The sequence below is a fragment of the Megascapheus bottae genome, chromosome 9 (assembly GCF_031878675.1).
Source record: "Megascapheus bottae isolate mThoBot1 chromosome 9, mThoBot2.hap1, whole genome shotgun sequence".
NCBI classification, from domain to species: domain Eukaryota; kingdom Metazoa; phylum Chordata; class Mammalia; order Rodentia; family Geomyidae; genus Megascapheus; species Megascapheus bottae.
The window spans coordinates 68,630,674-68,653,671 of NC_143517.1; the positions used below are offsets into that span (position 1 = coordinate 68,630,674).

General features: G+C 65.2%; 2 protein-coding genes and 1 pseudogene across 2 annotated transcripts in view; 2 read left to right on the forward strand and 1 right to left on the reverse strand.

The window, feature by feature from the left end:
• The window catches only part of Spatc1 (spermatogenesis and centriole associated 1), a 16,908-nt gene extending 10,095 nt beyond the window's left edge, over nucleotides 1-6,813 (forward strand). The window contains 4 exon segments of the mRNA XM_090338791.1: nucleotides 24-264; nucleotides 742-803; nucleotides 805-882; nucleotides 6,435-6,813. Of these exon segments, the coding sequence (XP_090194917.1) occupies nucleotides 24-264; nucleotides 742-803; nucleotides 805-882; nucleotides 6,435-6,767 (714 nt within the window). The 3' untranslated portion in view covers nucleotides 6,768-6,813.
• A 604-nt stretch (nucleotides 6,814-7,417) lies between these two features.
• On the forward strand, nucleotides 7,418-9,275 carry LOC150059358 (sphingomyelin phosphodiesterase 5-like; annotated as a pseudogene).
• On the reverse strand, nucleotides 9,262-22,034 carry Oplah (5-oxoprolinase, ATP-hydrolysing). The gene is made up of 27 exons (XM_090339561.1): nucleotides 21,773-22,034; nucleotides 18,307-18,530; nucleotides 18,035-18,226; nucleotides 17,779-17,878; nucleotides 17,374-17,497; nucleotides 17,066-17,261; nucleotides 16,827-16,992; nucleotides 16,591-16,729; nucleotides 16,447-16,514; nucleotides 16,051-16,316; nucleotides 15,427-15,539; nucleotides 15,177-15,347; nucleotides 14,868-15,005; nucleotides 14,653-14,791; nucleotides 14,436-14,548; nucleotides 13,888-14,039; nucleotides 13,115-13,275; nucleotides 12,918-13,019; nucleotides 12,670-12,844; nucleotides 11,275-11,459; nucleotides 11,028-11,174; nucleotides 10,659-10,793; nucleotides 10,419-10,568; nucleotides 10,159-10,316; nucleotides 9,792-9,952; nucleotides 9,607-9,704; nucleotides 9,262-9,438 (listed from the first exon to the last, which is right to left on the reverse strand). Exons 1-27 carry the CDS (start codon nucleotides 22,005-22,007, stop codon nucleotides 9,292-9,294), a joined length of 4,155 nt encoding a protein of 1,384 aa, XP_090195687.1. The 5' UTR covers nucleotides 22,008-22,034; the 3' UTR covers nucleotides 9,262-9,291.
• Between the last annotated feature and the right edge of the window lie 964 nt (nucleotides 22,035-22,998).

Here is a 22,998-nt window from a genome sequence, read left to right on the forward strand (position 1 = left end):
TCCCCGTCTCGGCCACGCCACAGGCCCAAGCCACGCCCCCGGCCCACCACGCCAGGTGCCCCGCCCTCGCCCCGGGCCCCGCCCCACCCGCCCCTGGCCCGCCCCCACGCCCCGCCCCGCCTCGCCCCGCCTCCTCTCTGGCTTCAGTCAGCGACCCCCGGGGTCCCCGGACCCCCATGGAGCCGGCGCCGCGCAAGTCCGTCCCGGAGCTGGAGCGGAAGGGGGCGCACCGCAAGGCCTGCAAGCCCCCCGACGGCTCCCGAGGTCAGTGTCCGCGCCGCGCGGGGCCCGCCCTCCCGCGGGTCCTCCCCCCACCCCGTCCGCCCTCCTCCCGGGGTCCGCCTTCCCCGGGGTCCGCCCTGCCACCCCCCGTCCGCCCTCCTCCCGGGGTCCGCCCTCCCGCGGGTCCTCCCCCACCCCGTCCGCCCTCCTCCCGGGGTCCGCCTCCCCGGCGTCCGCCCTCCTCCCGGGGTCCGCCTCCCCGGGGTCCGCCCTCTCCCGGGTCTGCCCTCCCCCGGGTCCTCCCCCCACCCCGTCCGCCCTCCTCCTAGGGTCCGCCTCCCCCGGCGTCCGCCCTCCCCCGGGTCCTCCCCCCGTCCGCCCTCCCCCGGCGTCCGCCCTCCCCCGGGTCCTCCCCCCACCCCCTCTGTCCTCCTCCCTGGGTCCGCCCTCTCCCGGGTCCGCCCTCCCCCGGATCCTCCCCCTCGCGGTCCGCCCCGACGCTGCTCCCGTGGTCCCCAGAGTCCAAGCAGCTGGCCTGGGAGAGGCTGGTCGGGGAGATCGCCTTCCAGCTGGACCGCCGGGATCCTGTCCAGCATCTTCCCTGAGCGCGTGCGCCTCTACGGCTTCACCGTCTCCAACATCCCCGAGAAGATCATCCAGGTGCGCGCCGAGGACTGGCCGGGGCTGGCCGTGGGTTTGGGGTTGTAGGTCGCAGGCCGTGGGTCGTGGCCATGGCAGTGGGTCGGGTGCCGTGGGTCGTGGGCGAGGGCTGTGGGCCATGGTCGTGGGCCGTGGGCTTGGGTCGTAATCGTGGGCTGCGGGCCATGGGTCATGGGTCGTGGCCAAGGGTCGTGGGTTTTAGGCGTGGACCGTGGACTTGGGTCGTGGGCTGTGGGCCGTGGCCATGGTCATGGGCTGTGGGCCATGGGCTTGGGTCGTGGTCCTGGGTCATGTCGTGGGCCATGGCTGTGGCCATAGGTCATGGACCATGGGCTTGGGTCTTGTCGTGGGCCGTGGGCTTGGGTCGTGGTCGTGGATGTGGGCCTGGTCATGGGCTGTGGCTGAGGGTCATCGGCCGTGGTCATGGGCAGTCCCAGCGGGGAAGAGGGCAGAGGCCCAGACAGCAGGAAGGGCCACATCCTGGTGGGGAAATGCCTTCACATTGCTCCAGGCTGCTTTTCCTGCCAGGCAGTCTTTACCGGTGGCCTGGTCAGCTGTGACCTTGTCCTCTGGGGGTCCAGGTTTGAGGTTGCCCTCCCTTTGGCTGAAGTTGTGAGGAAATTTTAAGGAGCTGGAGGTACCAGAGTATGAGGGGCAGAGAGGCCGGCTCCACGGGCCCACGCGTGTCTCTGGACTCCACCCGAGAAGAGCAACTTCTCTTCAGCGGGGCTGGATCCTATGTAACTGAGGTCTCTCCTGGGTAGACAGACAGACAGACAGATGACACGTCAGGCGACACAGTGTCTGGGGTGGTTTGTCTCCCAAGCGGAGGATAGGCGCAGGGGAAAGGGCTCTTGGTGCAGACTTCGAGTCTTGACAGGACAGGATCTTTATGGTTTTTCAGGTTTCGCAGCAGCGTCTGGGTTTTGGCTGGTCGTGGGGCTTGAATACAGCCTCTGTTTTCAGTAGGCCTGTCAACAAAGAGCAGGGCCCCCAGTTCCCAGCTATCTTCTTTACAGTAGCAGGATATGTTTAGGGGGGAGAAGAGGGCAGGGGAGGGAGATAATTCTATTCGATCCAGCAGGTCTGCAGCGAGGGCAGTTCTAAGCTATGGCCGTCAAAGGGAAAGGTGAGTGTTTTTAGTTTGTCGTTTTCCTTTACTAGAGGGTCGGGATTGTCCAGGAGCATGTCACAATGAATGGTACAGTGCCCGCCTAGCATGCACGGAGCCCTGGGTTCCATTCCTCGGCTCCACATGCACAGAAAAAGCGGGAAATGGTGCTGTGGCTCAAGTGGCAGAGTGCTAGTCTAAGTTGGGCGGTCCCTCTTTTGAGATGGACAGCCCTCTGCCTAACCCGAGCCCGCCCCGCTGGGTGGGGAGGACTCCAGGGTGGGACTTAGCCACAGTGCAAAACCTCAACAGATAGGAGCAGCGGAGCAGGGCCTGGAGATGTAGGGCACAGAGACCAGCCGAGAGGGCTCGGTGGACAGGGTGGTGGCAGCAGCCGAATTCTTCCTTGCGGGAGAAGCACATATCCTGCCAAGACCCCACTGGGGCCCACCGAGCTGGTACTGAACCAGCCTTCCAGAGCTTCGATGCAGGAACCCAGAATAGCCATGTCATGAGCGGCTGTCCCGCCCCATCTCCCCCTCCCTCCCCCACCGCTGCCCTGGTCAAGGCACGGCCTGTCATCCTGAACGGCATTACCTGAGGCAGACCTGTGTTTGCTCTTCTCCCACAGCCCAGATGCTGGGCTCCTCTTCCATGCGACCTCATAGGATTGCTCACTGATGTCACCTGTTCAAGTTCCAGGAACTCCTAATCCAACTTTTGAGTAGTTTTCCATTGCCTTATGGATTGAGTTGCACAGTTGTAGGTTGCACATCTACAGTGCTGGTCAGCCCCCACCCCGAAGGCTTCTGCAGCCAGTGAGGCCGCCCTGAGCTTCTGGATGCCACCGTCCCTGGCATCCAGGGGCCCTGCTGCTCTCTCACTTTTTCCCTCTGCCAGGGAGACTTACAACTCAGCAAGTACACTGTAGAAGCATCATGTTTATATTTCTGGGCGCTGGCATCTGGGGTCTCCTTGGCAATGGCTGACTTTGATTAGGAACAAAACGCTATCGTTGTTCATATAGGAATTAGATGAGGAAGTTTCCTGTTTGAAAACCAACCTCTGGGGTAGGGACTGGCTGGCCCCCTTCACGGGGGTCCTTTTTGTTTTGTTTCTATTTTGTTGTTGTTGGCCATGCCTGGGGCTTGAACTCAGGGCCTGAGCACTGTCCTTGAGCTTTCTCGAGGCTAGGGCTCTACCATTTGATTCACAGCACTACTTCTGGCTTTTGCTGTGTCTGTGGTACTGAGGAATTGAACCCAGAGGCTCGTGCATGCTAGGCAAGCCCTGTACCACTAGGCCACACTCCCAGCCCCCAGCTGCCCACTCTGAGCAGCTGTGACTGGCTCTGTGGGGATTTTGCTTTTCTGCCCAAACCCAGGACACCCTGGCTGGGAGCATCATCTCTGCTAGATCTGAGTTAAGCCAGCTGCCCCCTGTGGGCTCTTTGCAGAGTGACAGGTAACGGGTCCGATTTAGGAATGGAAGTTTGCCTCCTGACCTGAAAGCGTCCCCCATCTTGCTTAAGGCATTTGCTGTTTCCCAGATGCATCAAATTCTTTTCCCAGCCTCCAGTTCTCTTGTGTGCACTCCACTCTCAGTGGTGGCTGTGAGCCTCGATTCCACCCAGGCCTGTGAGTCCAGTGCTCTCCCAAGCTTTTGCCCGCAGCCCCACCCGCATCCACCACAGATGCCACTGGACAGACCCTTAGGCAGAGTATTTAAAGGCAGTGGGTCACACGGAGTTTCTTGCATCTTTCTTGAAGAGCAACACTAATCTCTGAAGTATGGAGTGGCTTCCAGGCCATTTGATTTTTCTTTGATGCATTAGTGTCTTTGGATGCAGACTACAGAATTCATTGATGAACATGAGCTTTCCCATACTGTCAATGTTCATGCAGGCAACACACATGCACACATTCGCGCACGCGCACACACACACACACACACACACACACACACACACACGCTCACTCACACAGTGGGCATAGGCATTATACTTCTAGGAAGAAAATGCCCTCCCACCCAAGGCTTTGCCTGGAGCCCCTGCCCACACAGGCCCATGCTCCTAGGGCAGCCTGTTGACACCACATCTCCCGGATGTCGTTCACCAGTGCTGGCCAAAGCCCTGCCCTCCACGTGCACTGTCTCCTGCCCACGCCAGCACCACTTTACGTGCAGCTGCTCGACAGGGAGTTCAGAAAGGCCACTGGTGGTTCTGGAATGGAAGCTGGGCAGGTCAGCGTGTCTGCCCCTTGAGGTTAAAGCTCACCCTCAACTCCTCATTGAGAGGTTTTTGTTTTTTTTTTAATCAGTCATGGGGCTTGAACTCAGGGCCTGAGCCTCTTCGTGCTCTACCACTTGAGTCACCGCACCACTTCTGGTTTTTGAGATTAGAGTGCTATGGGGACTCTTCTGCCCTGGCTGCCTTTGAGCCTCAGATCTCAACTTCCTGAGTAGCTAAGATTACAGACATGAGCCACGAGTGCCTGGCAAGAGTTTGTCTGAGAGCAGGACTTGAGCTCTTGAACTCACTATCCGAAGCTTTCTCTGTTAATAAACCACACCTTACCACATTTCTCTGCTCCTGATTAAGGCACTAGAATGTTCTGCTGCATTGACCTCTGCAGTTTTGCTGTTTTCTAGAAACCACACCAAACTGCTAGATGAAAATGCAAGGGCCTGTCCCAGCGTGGGGCCCACACCTACACTCTCAGCTACTTTGAGGTGGGATCAGGGTTCAAGGCCAACCTGGGAAGAAGGTTGGCGATACTATCATTTCAGCCAGTACAGTGGTGTGGTGAGGCACGCCTGTTATTCCAGCCCCGCACAGGCCAGGCCAGCCGCCAGGGAAGGGGTGGGGTCACAGGCCCTAAACACCTAGAACAGAAACATGTGGTGCCTGGCTCAAGTGATAGAGCACTTATCTAGAAAGCTGAAGGCCATGCATTCAAACACCAGACCCCCCCCCCCGCCCCACAAACACTCCAGGCTTTCCCTGAGCACTGGGTCCTGTGTCACTCTCAGCTCCATGGCTGAAGTTAGAGATGTGCAGGGCCTTTTTGCAGAATGAAGCAAGCTGAACCTGGCACAGAGTGTGGGGGAGTCAAGGCCCAAGGACGAGAGGAAGTGTGACCCCACAGGCGGACGTTTCTGGCCGGCCTCGCCAGAGCTAGCCCGTACTGCCCACTTCTGCCTTGCCAACATTTTCTATTTATCCTTTGGAGTCGTTTCCTAATTCCTGCTCTTCACTACTTCCTTGTCTTCCTCTAGATTTTCTTTTAGGTTTTGTGTTGCTTTATTTTTGTTTCTTGAGGCTGGATCTCATTGTGGACTCAGCTTACAGCAGCGCCGGGGTTACAGCGGTGCCGGGGTTACAGGCGGGGGACCATCACATCGACATCTGGAGCTGTAGTTTATCTTTATCACCCAAGTTATTTTATTTTTGGTCTTTTTATTTGGTACTGGGGATTGAACCCGGATGGTGTACTTGCTAGGCAACCGCTTTGCCACTAAGTGACATAGCAGCCCCTATTTTATTTTTTTTATTGTAAAAGTTATATACCGAGAGGCCACAGTTATGTAAGGAGGCAGACAATGTCACCCCTTCACTTGCATTATTTTATCTCTTTTATTTACCTCTTTTGTGTCACATAAGTATATTTAAGAGGTGGAGGCATAGGGGTAAAGTACTTTCTTGCAAGCACCAGGCCCCCAAGTCCCAATCCTAGTAATCACTAGGAAATAAAAATATATTTTAAAAAATACAGGCTGGGCCCAGTGGCTCAGGCCTGTAATCCTGGCTACTCAGGGGGCTGAGATCAGGGATCAGGTTCAAAGCCAATCCTGGTGGGAAAGTCTTCTCCAATCAACCACCAGAAAGCCAGAAGTGGAGCTGTGGCTCAAGTGGTAGAGAGCTTGAGCCAAAGCAGCTCAGGGACAGCAGCCAGTTCAAGCCCCATGACTGAAATTAGGAGAATGAAGTTTCCCTCAAACTGGAAAGAGGATAAAAGGATTTAACAAAATGACAAGGCTGGAGGCCCACACCTGCGCTCCTAGGTCCTCAGAAGGCTGAGATCCAGCCAGACAACTCCGGGAGACTCTTACCTCCGAATAGCCACCAAAGGTCCAAAGAGGTGAAAAAGTGAGAGTACCAGGACCTAAGTTCAAGCCCCAGGACTGGCGTGATGGGGGGAGGAGGGGGAGGAGGGGAGGGGGGAGGAGGCAAAGCGGTGAGGCAGCGTCCCAGGCCGGAGCATCGCCCTGCCCAGGTGCAGGAGGGGGGCAGATTCCGATGCTGCCAACCCGGGTCCAGGCACGGGGGGTCCAGGCACGGGGGGCGCATGCCACCTCCTGGCGCGCCCCTGGCCGGCCGCCCCTTGCTGGCCGTGGCGGGCGGGCGGGTCCTCAGGGCCGCGTCCCTCGTCCCCCACCGCAGGCCTCCCTGAACCCTGCCGACCACAAGCTGGATGAGGAGCTGTGCCAGACGCTCACGCAGCGCTACGTGAGCATCATGAACCGGCTGCAAAGCCTGGGCTACAACGGCCGGGTGCACCCGGCGCTGACGGAGCAGCTGGTGAACGCCTACGGCATCCTGCGCGAGCGGCCCGAGCTGGCCGCCTCCGAGGGCGGCGGCGGCTACACGGTGGACTTCCTGCAGCGCGTGCTGGTGGACACCGTGCACCCCAGCATGCTCACCGACGCCCTGCTGCTGCTCTCCTGCCTCAGCCAGCTCTCGCACGACGACGGCAAGCCCATGTTCATCTGGTGACGCCGGGCTCTGCCTCCTGCACTCCACCATTAAAGCTCCCCCAGACGCCGCGCACCAGGCTCCGCTGCCTCTCCCAGAGGGGCGGACCCTGCCCCGAGCTCCGACCCGCCTCGGCCCCCGGGAGGCCCTCCCGGCGCGGGCTGCACAGGGGGCTCCAGGCGCTCTTGCTCTTGGCGGCGGGGTGGGGGGGGGAGGTTGAGACGCAGGTCCGAGGACGCAGCCAGAGCCGCGGCATCGGGGAGGGCGCCTGTGGCGGGGAAGGGCTGGTGGTGTCCAGAGGGGGGAGAGCGGGAGGACACAGCCTGGCCACCCCCCGGGACAGCCCAGGGGAAGAGGCCCTGGACCGCCGTGGACACCTGGGCGGCCGTGGGGAGCTGGTCGGGACCGGGGGTGACGGGTGGGGAAGGAAGCCAGGCAGGAGGTGGTGCCCGCCGTGGGCGCGGGACAGGAGGGCGGGGAGGGTGGGAAGGGCCGCCTGGGGCCCGCACGGGGGCCGGGGCCCCAGGTGAAGCGCAGGGTGGAGCCCGGCTGGGGAGGGCGGGGCCGGGGCCGGGGCCCAGAGCGGCCCGCCGCGGGCTGGAGGGGCCCAGGGACGGTGGGGTGCGGGTGGCTCGGCCCCGCCCTGTCCCCCCCTCCAGAGGCCGGGCCGGATGCCACCCGAGAGCCCCCACCCTCACCGGGACCTCAGGAGCCCCCAGGCCGCCGGCGGTGGACGCTGGCCCGGCTGGGCTTAGAGCCCTGGGGACCCTTGGCCAGGCGCGGGGCCCAGCAAACCAGGGGAAAGGACGGGGAGAGGGGACAAAGGAGAGGGCGGGGTGGGGGGGAAGGAGCGGGGAGGAGCGGGGTGGGGAGGAGCCCGTGGGCCTGGGAAGCCGGCGGGGCCGGGCCGGGCCCGTGGAGCAGCTCCGACCCCGCGGGCCTCGAGGCCGGCCCGCCGCCTCCCAGGGGCGCCACCAACGGCCCGCGTCCCGCCTGGAAGCTCCCCCGGCGGGCTGACGACCAAGGTAACGAACTCTCCAGGGCGGGCGGCGGTGGGCCGGGAAGTGGGGCGGGCGGCTCCCCCGGCCCCCGCAGAGCCGGCCGGCCGGGCCCGGAGACACCCAGCCCGCGGAGGAGACTCCGCCGGGCCGGGCTGGGCGGGGGCTCCCGGGGTCTGCAGGCGCTCCCCGCCCCTCCCTCCCCTCCCTGCTCCTCCCCTGGGTCCTCAACCGCCGCCGGGAGCGGCGCGGACCGGCGGCGCCCCGACCCCGCGCCCCGGCCCCCGCCCCGCAGCTCCGCGGGCTCCCGCGCCGGACCCGACCACACCGCGCGGCGCCTGGCGCCCAGCCTGGGCCCGGTGCTGTACGACGTGGGCACCCTGGGCCTGCAGCCCGGACCCCGCCTCAAGCCGCTCAACAGCGGGCTGCTCCTGGCCTCCCGCTACCCGCTGCTCCGGGCCAGCTTCCACTGCTTCCCCGACGCCAAGCGCGAGGACGCCCTGGCCTCCAAGGGCCTGCTGTCCGTCCAGGTACCGCCGGCCAGGCGCGGCTTGCCCCGCTCGGGAGGGGCCACCGCGGGGCAGCCGGTCGGGGAGGGCTGAGGCCGCGCCTGGGTCTGCAGGTGCTGCTGGGCCTTCTGGAGGGGCAGCGCGTCGTGGGGCTCCTGCACTGCCCACGGAGCTGCGGGGCTGGGGCAGCCGGACACCCCCTGGCCCACACCCACGTGTCGGGTGCGGTCCGGTCCCATCCACACGCCCCTCCTCCGTGGAGGACGGGGCCGTGCGCTGCTCGCAGCTCGCGCGGCGGCTGGACTGGACGGAGGCTGCGGGGTGGAGAGGTGGTGGCCTCCAGTGTGCTCCTGGGAGACCTCCACTTTGACAACTGCTCCCAAGGTGAGCTGAGGCCCGGGCGGCGCGGAGCCCGGAGCCCGGGCCCCTCCACCAAGCACCTGGGCTTTCTCCCCAGATCACGAGCAGGAGCAGGGACCCCTGCCGGCTGGGCGCGGGCCGGGAGCAGCCCTGGGCCCGGGGTAGCACCCCTCGGGAGGGGGCCCGCAGGGCCTGCGGGCCCCACAGGGACGATCCTGAGAACTTCCAGGCTGCACCGCTCGGTAGCCTGCTCCCCGAGATGCTCCGCCGGGGAGTGGGGTCCCGGAAGCCGCCCTGTCTGTCGGCGCCACTGAGAGGGTGCCCGGGCCTTGGCCTCACCGCCCCTCTCCCAGGGCCCTGGAGCAGGCCCAGGGCGCCACCTCCACCTGGCAGGCTCTCCCCAAGGAAGCCGGCGGGCTAAGCCCTGGCGGGGCCGGCGCCTGGGCCACACCATGTACCGGGAAGTGCCGGGAGGCCCGCTGAGCCGGCGCGGGGGAGCGGGCCCGGCCGGCCGTCCCCAGGTGGAGCAGGTGACCTTCCGCACGGCGCTGGCCGGGCTCACGGACCGCCTGGCCCTGAGCCTGCAGCCCCGGGTCTCTGGGGCGCCCGCCCCGGCCCCGGCCGCGGACCTGGCACCTGAGCCGCGGAGCCCGGCGGGTTAATTTATTGTCAAGTCGCTCACACAGCCTCCTGGGCACGGCGATACTCATACACACTGCCCCGCTCGGGGAAGGCCGGGGGCTGCGGAGGGGAGCCCGGGGCCGGGCCGGGGTCCTCCGGGTCGCCGTATCCCCCTCCGCCGGGCGTGTGAAGGCAGAACACGTCCTGGGGACGGGAGAAGCGCAGGGTCAGGGCGGTGCTGCGGGTCCCCTCCCCTCCCCTCCCCACCCCCCCTCCGGAGCCATTAGTAAACCCTGCCTCGGATCCGCTTCGCATCTCTGTCACCCTCCCCGTGGGCAGGCGTGGGGTGCGGGCCGAGCCCGCGTCCCTTACCCCAGGGTACACGGACACCGACGTCTTCCCGCCCAGATTCACCGTGCGGCCGTCCTTGCGGATCAGGAGGTTCAAGCCGCGGGCCCCGGGCTCGCCTCCTGCGGGCAAAAGTCAGCGCCAGGCTGGAGGCGGGGCGGGGCGGAGGCCGCGCTGGGGCGGGGGAGCTGGGCGGGGGAGCCGCCTACCGTGGAGGCCGTAGGGCCGGAAGGCGCGGCGCTCGGTGAGCACCGACAGCAGCGCCTCCTCCCGGAAGAGCAGCTCGCGGACCACGCCGTCGCCGCCGCGGAAGCGGCCGCGGCCTCCGGAGCCGGGCCGCAGCTCGAAGCGGCGCAGGATGACGGGGTACCTGGGAGGGGAGGGCGCTCAGCGCGGCCCCGGCCGGAGCCCCGCCCCCGCCCGGCGGCCCCGCCCACTCCCGACGGCCCGGGCCCCGCCCCGCTGCCCCGCCCCCAGCAGAAGCGCCGTCTGGCCCCGCCCCTTCACACAGCCCCGCCCACGCCCGACGGCCCGGGCCCCGGCCCCGCCCGACAGCCCGGCCCGAGCTCCGCTCACCGGCTCTCCAGGATCTCGGGGTCCGTGATGCGCGTGTTGGTCATGTGCGTGTGGACGCCGCTGCGCCCGTGCCAGCCAGGCCCCGCTCCGGCGCCGCCGGCCACCGTCTCATAGTAGCCCATGTGGGCGTTGCCCAGGGTCACGTTGTTCATGCAGCCCTGGCGGGGCAGGGGCGGCAGCGGGCTGGCACTCGCTCCCAGCGCCCAGCCCTCGGGGGCCCCCACCCACCGCCCCCTGGTGCCGGCCGCGCCCCCGCGCACCTGCGAGGCCGCGCAGGCCCCGAAGGCCCCCAGGATGACGTCCACCACGCGCTGGGACGTGAGCACGTTGCCGCCCACCACCGCGGCCTCCGCCGAAGGGTCCAGAATGGAGCCTCTGGGAATGACCACGCGCACGGGAGCCAGGCAGCCCTGCGCCCGCGAGCGGCGCTCAGGCTCCGGGAGAAGCCGGACGGCCGCCCCCCGGGCTCGCGCCGCGGCCACCCCGCCGCCCGGCACTACCTGGTTCAGGGGGATGTCTCGGCCCACCAGACACCGCAGGCAGTAGATGAGCGAGGACAGGGTTATGGCGCGCGGGGCGTTGAGGTTGCCGAACACTTCGGGCCCGGTGCCAGTGAAGTCGAACACGGCGCTGCCCTGCCCGCGGAGGGGGGGGGAACATGGGCGGTCACGGGGCGTGGCCTCCGCTGTTCTGGCCACGCCCCTTCCCCGCCCTCCCGCCTTCATCCCCCCCACCTGGCTCACGGGGCGGGACCTCCGGTGTTCTGGCCACGCCCCTGCCCCGCCCCCGCCTTCATCCCCCCACCTGGCTCATGGGGCGGGGCCCCGATGTCCTGGCCACGCCCCCGCCCCGCCTTCATCCCCCCCAACCTGGCTCAGGTTGATCTGCACGCGCAGACGGATCGGGGAGCCGTCGTCCAGGTAGTCCTCGGCCAGCACCTCCAGGGGGAGGCCCCGGGCCTGCCGCGAGGTGCCAAAGGCCCGCAGCATGTCTCGCACGGCCAGCTCGGCGTTTGCCTGGCAGGGAGCGGGGCTCAGACACAGCCAGGCCACCCTGAGGGCTCCCCAGCTGTCGGAGGCCGACCGCACTGCCCCGCACCTCCGCCCCCAGGCCCACCTGAATGTGGCCCATGTAGGCCTGCACCACATCCAGGCCATATTGCCCAATAAGCTCTCCCACCAACTGGATGCCCTTCTGGTTGGCTGCCACCTGGGCACGGAGATCTGACAGGTTGTCATGCAGGTTCCTGGTTCCACTACAGCCAGAGATCTTGCCCGGTGCCCGCAGGGCCTCTGTCACCGCTGGATGGACAGGGCCTCTGTCACCGCCGAGCCACCACCTGCACCCCAGGCCCACTGGCGCCTTACTGCGTGCATCCTCTATCCACTGTGCCCCACACCTCCGAACTGCAGAGACCTCTTCTGTTGTCCTTCACTTCCTCTCTCCCCTGCTCTCTGGCTCCCTGCAGACCCCAGCCTCCTCCTACCCTCCTGCTGTCCCGGTGTCCTAGGGCATCTTGGACAGCAGCCTTGCCAATGACCTCAGTGGAGCTGGAGGTTGTTGCCTGCTGGGAGGGGACCTCCCTCCACCCCTGCCTTCTCTCAATTCCCCCTTTCTCAGGCTGGCCCCACCCTCCTATCTCCACCCCACCCCACAAGTTTCTCAGATCTGAGTGTGTCTCAGAAGCAGGATAGGCCTGGCCCAGCTCCACTCTCACACCTCAGGTCTCCTGGCAGCTGGGCCCTTGCCATGTGTTTGCACGTGTCTGTGCATGGTCCCATCCCCTCTGCCCCAGCTTCTCCCGAACACACACACACACACACACACACACACACACACACACACACACACACCTTCTACCCTATCCATGTCACTTCTCACTGTTTCTCTGCCCTCAGACCCTGCAACCTGAAACTAACGCCTTTCCCACTGTCTCCACCTCCCAGCAGCTGTACCAGGCTCTGTTCAGGAATTCCAGGCTCTAGCTCTTCCAACCTGACACCCCCAAAATTCCATCCAACGCCCACGTTGAGTACCCACACAGTACCTCCATCCCCCACCCAGCTCAAAGCTCAGTGTGATCAGTCTGCACCTGGCTCCCCTCTGGGACATTCTGGAACCCTCACCCTCTGCAGGTGTACAAGCAGCAGTGCCAGCTGGGCCGAGAGTCCTCAGAGAGTCCTCCCAGCCTGGTGACCAGGACAGCACCCTGCAGCCCCCCCCAGCTGTATTGTCTACTGCCCCCCAGCCCAGTATGGACGGTAACAGCCACCCCTTTAGAAACAGGCCCTGCTCCCTTCTTCACCCTACCCCTTCAGTGTCCTGGCCAATTCTCACCCCAAAGCCGCCCTTCCAGCAGCCTTTGCAAGCTCTCCACCCCTGTCTGAGAGAGCCCAAAAGAGCAGGCGCACATCAGAGCAAGCCTGGGCTGCAGGCTGTACCCTAGGGCCTGGCTCCGCCTGAGACTCCAGAGCAGCGCATGCATCCCAGCTGACCTTCTCTCTCACTAACCTTCCTCCTGGAAGACTCCTCCCTGGACCAGCTTGAAGGACAAAAAGACAGCGCCCTCCTGTTGCAGCGTAGTGGAGTGGGGGGGCATGGAGCCCGGTGTGATTCCGCCAATATCAGCATGGTGCCCTCGGCTGGCCACATAGAACACAGGCCGAGTCTGACCCGGCCAGAACACCTAGGTAGGGGAGAGCAGCAGTCAGCTGTGTCCCCAAAGGCCGTCACCACAGGCAGCCAGGCAGCACCCTTACTGGAGTAATGACGGTCAGATCTGGAAGATGGCTGCCCCCTGCACTGGGGTGGTTGCTGAGCAGAACGTCACCAGGGTGGAGATTGGTCCCCAAGTGCTGGATCTGAAATCAAGGGACAGGCAGGGGCAGATGGGGGGGGAGGGCAGGGGCAGGGGCAGACGGGGCGGGGGGGAGAGGGGAGGGGTCGGCCTCGGTACCTGGAACTGCACAGTCTCCTGCATGGCCCCCAGGTGCACGGGGATGTGGGGGGCGTTGGACACCAGGCCCCCGTCGGGCCCGAAGAGCGCGCAGGAGAAGTCCAGGCGCTCCTTGATGTTGGTGGAGATGGCCGTGCGCTGCAGGATGCGGCCCATCTGCTCTGCGGGCGCAGAGTAAGCGGTGCCCGCTGGCCCACCCCACGCCTGGCCCCGGCCCCAGGGAAGGGGCAGGGGCGGAGCCGGCTGGATCCCTAGGGCCAGACTCTGTGCCCAGACCCTGGACTTGGCCGGGGGCCCGGTGGCAGGCAGGCTGCGTGAAAATCACCACCTTCCTCCCTGGCCAGTCAGGAGCTTCCAGAGAGAACCTGAGACCTCCTCTCCTGCCTCCACCCTGCCTGGCCCAGCCCCGGGCAGGGTCCCTCAGGTCCCAGAAGGCCCAGGGCCTAACCCCACCCAGACAGGCTCACTGTGCTGGCCTTAGCGTTCTCTCCCTGGATATCTGCAGGTCACACAGGTCCTAACGAGAGGAGGGCAGGGCCTGTCCTGCCTGAGACCTGCCCTTGCAGCAGGGGGCCCTCCCAGGGCCAAAGCCACTCTGCCTGCCCAGTGGCTACTAGCCCGCTGGCTGCTCAGGACCCTTGCCTTCCTCTTGGCACACCCCCACCAGCCCACCACAGGGGAGCAGGGGGGCTGTTGGCCAGCCTGTGCCGCCGCTCCTAGTGTGGCATGCTGGGCCCCACGCTCTGCGCACACAGCCAGGCCTGGCCACTCACCCGCAATGCTCATGAAACGGTGTGAGAAGATGGACAGCTGGATGGGATCAAGCTTGGTGCTCACGGCACTGGGGGCCTCAGCGCCCACAGAGATGCGGATATCCCCGGTCTCGGTCACTTCTGCCTGGCAGCCTGGCTCCACAAGTATGGTGCTAGGGACAGCAGGCACCGAGGAGCTGCAAAGGGCCAGCAAGGACCCCTTCCCAGCGGAGGGTCCCCAGGCCCCAGGCCAGCAAGGACCCTTCCCAGCAGAGAGGCCCCCAGGCCCCAGGCCAGCAAGGACCCTTCCCAGCAGAGGGGCCCCAGGCCAGCAAGGACCCTTCCCAGCAGAGGGGCCCCAGGCCCCAGGCCAGCAAGGACCCTTCCCAGCAGAGAGGCCCCCAGGCCCCAGGCCAGCAAGGACCCTTCCCAGCAGAGAGGGCCCCAGGCCCCAGGCCAGCAAGGACCCTTCTCAGTAGAGAGGCCCCCAGACCCCAGGCCAGCAAGGACCCCATGACAGTGTCTCTGGTCCACCACTCGGAGGCCCACCCAGGACAAGTTTCGGCTACCTGTTGCTGTCGATGATGAGGCAGGGCCCCTGGAGCTGGTGCCCGTAGCCCAGTTCCCCTAACAGGTACACTGGGGTCTCCTGGTAGCCCCCCTCAAAATAGCACTGGGTCACCTGTGGAGGGGGTGAGCAGGCCAGGCTCTGAGATCCTCAGCACCGCCTGGCCTCCCACACACATCCCACAGAAGTGGACAGACCAGAATGGGGAGGGCACAGACCTTGTCCACCCGGGGAGGCCCCGTCTGGACCCTGGGGGCGTCCTCCAGCCGAAGGCCGCTGCGGCCCGTGCCCCTCACCCTCACGTCGTCCACCACCACTGGCCGCTCGGGGATGACGAAGCCAAACTCCCTCATGTACCTGCGCCCAAGGACACAACGGGGTGGGGCGTCCAGAGGAGCTGGCCACCCCCAGCCCCCACGGGAGGCTCACAGACCTCTCCACGAAGGCTGCCCCAAAGTCTCCTGCCCGGGGCGAGTGGGCCGTGGCCGGGTGCTGGTGGGCAGACACCATGAGGGCACAGTCGGTGCCCTGGTAGCGCAGGTGCAGGAAGCTCTCGGTGCTAATCTGGGACCTGGCACACAGGCGGGCACTCACCCGGAGCCACCGGGGACGCCCGCCCTCCTTCCCCAGGCACTCAAACCACTGTCCTGAAGGAGCCTGCAGGGCCGACCGGCAGTGGACCCCCCCGCCCCTCCGGGACAGTGGGAAGAGTGCAGCTCTGCCCGGCAGCCTGGAAACCCACCTGGGGAAGCCCTGGGCCTGCAAGGCCTCCACGCACTGCTGCTCCAGGCGGCTCAGCCTCTGGTCCAGCTGCACGAACGTCTCAGGGGTGTAGGAGAGGGAGCAGGGCTCCTGGGCCTCGTGGACCACGTCTGCCAGGGCCAGCCCCAGCGCCGACAGCAGCCCGCTGTGTCTGCCAGCAGAAGGCACGCGGTGAGGGCCGCCCAGGGCCGGCCCGCTGAGGGTGCTCCCTCCCGGGGGAGGCTCCCCACCTGTGAATGTGCACGCTGTCCATGCCGAGGGCCCGGGCGATGGCACAGGCATGCTGTCCACCAGCTCCCCCGAAGCAGGCCAGCACGTGGGCTGAGGGATCATGGCCTCGGGCCTAGAGGTCCAGAAAGTTCAAGGGCGCCCCTGACCCACACTGGGCAGCCGCGCCTCCGCCACTTGAGGTGACTGAGTGGGGAGTACCGGGCGGGGGCAGGCGGGGGGGCAGTGCAGGGGCGGGGGGAGACGGGGTTACCTGGGTGAGGGCACGGATGGGGTGGGTGGGGGGCAGTGCAGGGGCGGGGGGAGACGGGGTTACCTGGGTGAGGGCGCGGATGGGGTGGGGGCGGGGGGCAGTGCAGGGGCGGGGGGAGACGGGGTTACCTGGGTGAGGGCGCGGATGGGGTGGGGGCGGGGGGCAGTGCAGGGGCGGGGGGAGACGGGGTTACCTGGGTGAGGGCGCAGATGGGGTGGGGGCGGGGCGGGGAGAGACCGGGTTACCTGGGTAAGGGCGCGGATGGGGTGGGGGCGGGGGGCAGTGCAGGGGCGGGGGGAGACGGGGTTACTGGGTAAGAGCGCGGATGGGGTGGGGGCGGGGGCAGTGCAGGGGCGGGGGCAGACGGGGTTACCTGGGTGAGGGCGCGGATGGGGCGGCACATAGCTTCGTTGGCCACACGGATGAAGCCCATGGCCACTTCTTCCAGGCTGAGCGGGGAGGCGGGGCAGGGGCCGTTGGTCAAGAAGCTGTTGACCTCAGTGGCCACCGCCTCCAGGGCCTTGCGGGAGGCCTCGGGGGACAGTGGCTGGTCCTCTCCAGGCCCAAAAATGCAGGGGAAGGAGGCAGGCAGCAGGCGGCCCAGCACTAGATTAGCATCCGTCACGGTCACAGGGCCCCCTGGGAGATGGCACAGAGGTTGGGGTGGAGGCAGGTGGCCAGGAGAGGGCCGCTGGGAAGGAGCTGAAGGAGCAGGGCTGGGCAGACCAACACGAGGAGGGGCGCGTGCCAGTGCCGAGCTCGCCCTTACCTTTCCGGTAGCAGGCGGGGCCTGGGTGGGCACCTGCAGACTCGGGCCCCACAGCAAAGAGGCCAGACCTTGGAAGACAGAGGACCAGAATGGGGTGGGGAGAGAGAAGGGCCGGAAGTCTGGGATGGAGGGGTGTGAACTCACCTGAAGAAGAGGCGGGAGCCCCCACCCGCCGCCACTGTGTTGATGTCCAGCTGGGGGGCCTGGAGGGTGACCCCAGCCGTGCTGGCCTCAAAGACATGCTCAAATTCCCCAGCATAGCGGCTCACGTCTGTGGACGTGCCTGGGGAAGGAAGGACGGGATGCGGGAGTCCCCCGACGCCCCTGGCAGGTGACAATTCCCTAGGCTGCCGTCTGCCTCACCCACCCAGACTCCCTACCTCCCATGTCAAAACCAATGACGGGCTGACCGCCCTCCAGCTTGTAGGTGGTGGCTGAATAGCCAACCACACCGCCAGCAGGGCCGGAGAGCACGGCGCGGGAGCCACTGACGGTGTCCATGGGTGCCAGGCCGCCGTCGGAGCGCATGAAGAGCACCTGCACATCCTGTGAACCAGGAGGCCGACCGTGAGCGGCCGGGCCGGCACAGCCCCAGGGCCAGGCCGCCAGGGGGCCTCACCTTGAGCTGGCCCTGGAAGCCACGGCGGAAGCCCTGCACGTAGCGCTGGATGGCAGGCGTGAGGTAGGCGTCGGCACAGGCCGTGTGCCCCCGAGGGACGATCCGCACCATCGGCATGGCCTCCGAGGACAGGGACACGTGCGTGAACCCCAGCTCCCGGGCCAGCGTGCCCACCTGCTGCTCATGCTGTGCCCACCTACAACGAGACCCCAGGGCACCACTGCACCCCCGGGGCCGGGCCCCCTCCCCGGCCGGCTCCCTCCCTTCACGGCACCCCCAGCCCCTCCCCGGCCGGCTCCCTCCCTTACGTATAGGAGTGCATGAGCACCACGGCCAGGCTGCGGATTCCTCTGGACAGAAGCCCCTCCAGCTTCCCCCGCAGAGCCCCCAGGTCCACAGGCTGCTGCACCTCCAGCAGGTCCCCCGTGCACCCTGTGGAACCCATGTCCCCAGTGAAAGGCCGTCCACATCTGCCCACCTCAAGGCCTCACAGCCCTGGGGCACCCCTGGGTCTCGGGGTCCCACCCCGTCACCCAGGCTGGCCTCAAACTTGAGAGACCTTCTTGCCTCAGCCTCCCAAGCTCTGGGACTCCAGGCAGACGTTCAGGTCTGTACCACAGTGCCCAGTCCACTTTCTTCCTTTCTGCTTTTCTTTCTGGCCAGTGCTGTTTGGGGTGAAACCGGGGCTCTGTGCGTGCGTGGCAGGCGCCCACCTTTCACTGGAGACCGGGCTTGGGGCTCTCCTCGGTACAGCACCACTCGCTCCTCCACTTCCACCACGTCCTCATACAGCACCTCGGGCATGGGCACGGCCTGGGGGGGCGGGCAGAGGCTTAGAGGAGACCCAGGCGTGAGGGCGCGTGTCCCAACAGGCCGGGCCCAGGCTATCTGCGTGGAGCAGAGCCAGGTGCCGCACCCCACGAAGGCAGCTCCTTCCAGAAGCCCAGCTCCTGGGCCCGGAGAGCTCACCAGGTCAAAGAGGTCGGAGCGGGCCTGGGTTCCGATGTGCAGCAGGTCTCGGAAGCCGCGCGTCACCAGCAGGGCCACCCGCTCCCCGCGCCGCTCCAGCAGCGCGTTGGTGGCCACCGTGGTGCCCATGCGGATGCCGGCAATGCGACTGGTGTCCAGCGGCTGGTCTCGAGGCAGCAGCAGGCCCCCCTCCTGGGTCACAGGGAGGTCAGCGCGCGCCGGGCCCCCTCTATCCCCCTTCCCCCCCCCCCCCCCCCCGCCTGCCCACCCACCTGCTCCAGGATTCGGCGGATGCCCTCTGTCGGCGCATCGGCGTAGTTGGCAGGATCCTCCGACAACAGCTTCAAGACCCGCACGTGCCCCCCTGGGCACTGGGCGAAGACATCAGTGAAGGTGCCCCCACGGTCAATGGCAAAATGGAAGCGGCCCTCCGGGGTGCCCATGGCGGCGTGGCTGGCGTCCAGCTGCAGCTCTTCGGCCGGGAGCCCTGGGAGAACTGGACAACACGCCGAGGTTGAAGGCCGGGCGTGGGGTGGATCTGAGCAGGGCTGGGGACGGGAAGAAGGTAGATTCCAAATCCAGCAGAGGCCACAGCGCAGACACAGCTCCCAGGGCAGCCCGAGGCGCCAGGGCCGGGCAGACCAGGCCCGCTTCCCGGGGAGAAGGGCGGCTGGGCCGTGTCCCTCTGGGCTTGCTCACCCTCCGGCCCAGGCCTGCAGGCTGGGCTGACCGGCAGAGCCACGAGGGCGGGGCGGAGCAGGGACTGGCGGAGCAGGGACTGGCAGAGCAGGGACCAGGAGCCAGGGAATGGGGCCAAGGGAAAAGAGGTGCGGAAGACAAGATGGGGCAAGGGCCAGAAGGGAGGGAGGCGGCTGGGGCGGAGGGCAAGGGGGACAGGGCCCACCTGCCGGTCAGCTCCTCAGTGCAGGCACTCTGCTCCCACTGCCCACCCCCGCCTCCCTGCGTCCGTGGGCGTGGCCTGCGAGGGGCGGGGACCCCCCCCAACCCGTCAGGGCCCAGCTCTCCAGATTGCGTAACTGCTGGCCGGACCTCAGCGCCTCCGCAGAGTCCCAGCCCTGAGCAGGCCCTGAACATGGGCTCAAGGTCACCTCAGCAAGACAGCCACCCTCCACACCAAGTTCCAGGTACCCCAGGCAGTGCCGCTGGCTGTCCCCCAGAGTAACAGAGATAGTCCTGACACAGCCTTGCTTGGACTGTGTTCTGCCAGCCTTTTCTCAGAGGTGGGCAGGGAGGCAGGAAAAAAGGGGGAAGGGAGACCCCACCCCGAGAGCATGCTGACCCCTGGAGGGCCCAGACACAGTCACTCCAGCACCGGCGACCCCATGGCACAGAGGAGATACAAAGGGGGAGACCACAGTGCCCTTGAAGTGCCCGTCTCCCACAAGAACGAGGCTGCCCCAGCTGAGTGGATGCCCCTCAGAAGGACCAGGATGGGGGCAGCTGACAGAAGAGACCCTAAGAAAGAGAGTCCTAGCCGGCGCGGTGGCTCACGCCTGGAATCCTAGCTACTCAGGAGGCTGAAATCTGAGGATCAAGGTTCAAAGCCAGCCCAGGTACAAAAGGACCTGAGATCTTATCTCCTATTAACCTCTAGAAAATGGGAAGTGGGGCTTGGCTGAAGGGCAGGGTGGTAGCCTGGAGCTGAAGAGCTCAGGGACAGCGTCCAGGCCCAGAGTTCAAGTCTCATGACCCACCAAAAAAAAAAAAAGAGAGAGAGAGAGAGAAGAGAGAGAGAGAGCCCTGGTGAGGAAGGTCAAAGTGGTCAGGAAGCCATCTTGTGTCTCCCATGAGGGCTAGACTCCACTGTAAAGGTGAAATCCATGGGCAGGGCAGGGCAGAGGATGGGCTGCACCATCACCCCTCATCCAGAGCCACACACGTAGAGGCTGCAGGGGAGGGCTAAGTGGCTCACTCCTGGGAAAAAGTGGTGCTAGCATATACAGGTGGCTCTGGGAGGACCACTGAACCCCTGGCCTAACCTAGCATTGGAGGCCAGAGCCAGACAGCACAGAGCTCCACTGGGCCTTGAGGCCTCCCTGGGCCAAGAGGTCAGGATGAGGAGGATGAGGAGGTGAGGAGGAAGAGGAAGTGAGGAGGAAGAGGAGGAGAAGGTGAGCATGGGGAGGAGGTCAGGATGAGGAGGAGGTCAGGATGAGGAGGAGGTCAGGATGAGGAGGAAGTCAGGATGAGGATGAGGAGGAGGTCAGGATGGGGAGGAGGTCAGGATGAGGAGGAAGTCAGGATGAGGATGAGGAGGAGGTCAGGATGGGGAGGAGGTCAGGATGGGGAGGAGGTCAGGAAGAGGAGGAGGTCAGGAACAGAAGGAGGTCAGGATGGCGAGGAGGTCAGGATGGGGAGGAGGTCAGATTGGGGAGGAGGTCAGGAGGAGGAAGAGGAGGTCAGCATGGGGAGGAGGTCAGGATAAGGTGGAGGTCAGCATGGGGAGGAGGTCAGGATGAGGAGGGGGTCAGAATGGGGAGGAGGTCAGGAAGAGGAGGAGGTCAGGATGGGGAGGAGGTCAGGATGGGGGCAGGTGGGGATGGGGTGCCTCACTGGGCATTGTGGTAAGCTCTGGGCTGCACGTGGCTCAAGGGTCCCCAGCAGTCCAGGAGCTAAGCGTATGTGGTAGTCTCCTGATCATCTCAGTACTGAGTACTATTGACCAAAATGAATACCCAGGAATGGAGGGAAGCGGGGTGAGCACAGGTAGTCTTCATATTCAACGTCACTTGAGGGCAGGGATGGGAGAGGGGAAATGAGGCATCACAAGAGGGGCCGATCAGCCACTGAGGAGCCTGGGCCCTGAGGATCGAGGTTCAAAGCCAGCCAAGGAGGGAAAGTCCACGCAACTGTTATCTCCTCTTAACCACCAGAAAACCAGAAGGGGCGCTGTGGCTCAACATGGGACCACGCCCAGGCCTGGAGTTCAAGCCCCACAACAGACAAAAAACCTAAAACCTGACTTAGACTTGTAACTCCCACTTACAACTCTTTAACTACAACAGTAACAGTCATACTGAAAGGACACAGTGTTCGGAAGGACCAGACCCAGTGCCTGGTCGAGGTCAACACACAACAGTCTCAGAGCTGACTGGTTTTGCACCACTCCCCCTCTGCGCTGCACTCAGCCCCCTCTTTCCTAGCTCCCTTTCTCTGGGGCCTCGCCCCCTGGCCCTCCTTGGGCCCAGCAGTCGTACACAGGACCACTGAGCTCATCCACGGTGAGCCGGCTGGCCTCTTCCAGGTGGCCCCCCAGTGCCTCCTGGAACACGACTGCCAGACCCTAACGCTGCGCCCCTCCCCGCTCCTGTGCTCAGCAGGGGCCCTAGACAGCCCAGCACAGCGAGGACCAGGAGTCAACACAGAAAGCCAGGCCCCACAGGGTTCTACAGCTTTCCCCTGACCAGCTCTCCGTCTCTCCTCTCTGGGAGTGGGGCTGGGCTGCTGCCTGCCCAGCTTCAAGTCCAGAGAACAGGGGGCAGCCCAAGCTCAGGCTCTCTCTGCCTCCCTCACCTTCTTCATCTGTCTCAAAACCAAGTGGCTGCCAACTCAAGGCCTCAGCACCGTCTGTTCTTTGGCCTAGAGAGCCAACCCAGCCACACAATGCTCTTGCTTTTCTGCAGCGTGGCTCCAACGTCACCATGTCCCCCTCTCAAAGCTGTCACTGCCTCCCTGCGCCGTGGGCGTGGCGCTCAGGCCAGGGGCCCTGACGCTCACCTCTGTCAGCATCCTTGAATTTAATGGTCCTGCGCCTGGGTGCCCGGGCGCCTCCGGTCACCTCAGCCAGAAAGCCCGAGCTGCAGAAGCCAAGGCTGCTGCCCCTGCTCCTGAGGACCAGCTTCAGCTCCTGGTTCTCCTGGATGAGCTGCACCAGCCGCCGCAGCTCCTCGTTCTCCTGGGCCAGCCGCTGGATCTCCTGCCGCAGGCCCTCATAGCTGCTGAGAAGGGACATGCCCAGCAGAACGTGGCAGCAGCTACTTAGAGGCTGGCAGGCTGGCCAGGGATGGAGCCTAGCCATTGTGAGGTCAGTAGCCGCCCCGCCCACATTCTGGGACTCCGGGGCTCCAGCCCAGCCATTCCAACTGCCACAGAGATCACCTGGCCCCTGGCGAGATCTGGCTGGGATCTGGGGCTCCGGCCCTCCATGACAGCCCAGGCCCCTGCAGCCTCCTGGAAGCCCCCTGCGGAGCTCAAAACATGTGTCCCAGCCTGGCGCAGGGGTATGACGGGGGAGTGTGCCACACACCCACCCAGGCACCCGCTGGCAGCAGCCAGGGCCTGAGTCTGGGCAAGTGGGTGCAGGCGGAGCTGTGCAGCCTTGAGAGAGGACAGCCAGGATGGCCTCCAAAGACGCCGGTGCTTCTCACCCAGCAACCCTGGGAGCTGGGGATCTGTGACTGGACAGCAGGGGCTGGGTAAGCTGAGCGGCGCAGGACGAGGGTGAACAAGGAGGTGGGCACACAGCATTGGTATCACCAAGCCAGGCTGATGGGAAGGGGAGCACAGCAAGGCCAGGAGCCACGGTGACAGTGGCTTTTACATCATGGAAAGGACGTCTTCCTTTTCTCCGCTATTTTACTTTTTCTAGACATGGGGCTTGGACACAGGGCCCGCGCACTGTCCCTGGGCTCTTCCGCTCAAGGCTACTGCTCTACCACTTTGGGTGACAGCCCTGCTTCTGGCTTTCTGGTGGTTAGCTGGAGACGAGTCTCACAGACTGCTGAGTGCGGGTGGCTCTCGCCTGTCATCTTAGCTACTCAAGGAGACTGAGAGCGGAGGATTGCAGTTCAAAGCCAGCTGAGGCATGAAAGTCCATGAGACTCTGATCTCCAGTGAACCACCAGAAAACTGCAAGTGGTGCTGTGGCTCAAAGAGTAGAGTGCTAGCCTTGAGCTGAAGAGCTCAGGGACAGCGCCCAGGCCCAGAAGTGAAGCGCCATGACG

Coding starts and splice junctions, on each gene's coding strand:
- Oplah (XM_090339561.1), bottom strand. CDS start 22,007: ATGTCCCTTCTCAGCAGCTATGAGGGCCTGCGGCAGGAGATCCAGCGG. Junction 18,227..18,306: donor TCCGCCGAATCCTGGAGCAG/GTGGGTGGGCAG, acceptor CCTGTGACCCAG/GAGGGGGGCCTGCTGCTGCC. Junction 13,020..13,114: donor AGGAGACTGTGCAGTTCCAG/GTACCGAGGCCG, acceptor CCTTGATTTCAG/ATCCAGCACTTGGGGACCAA.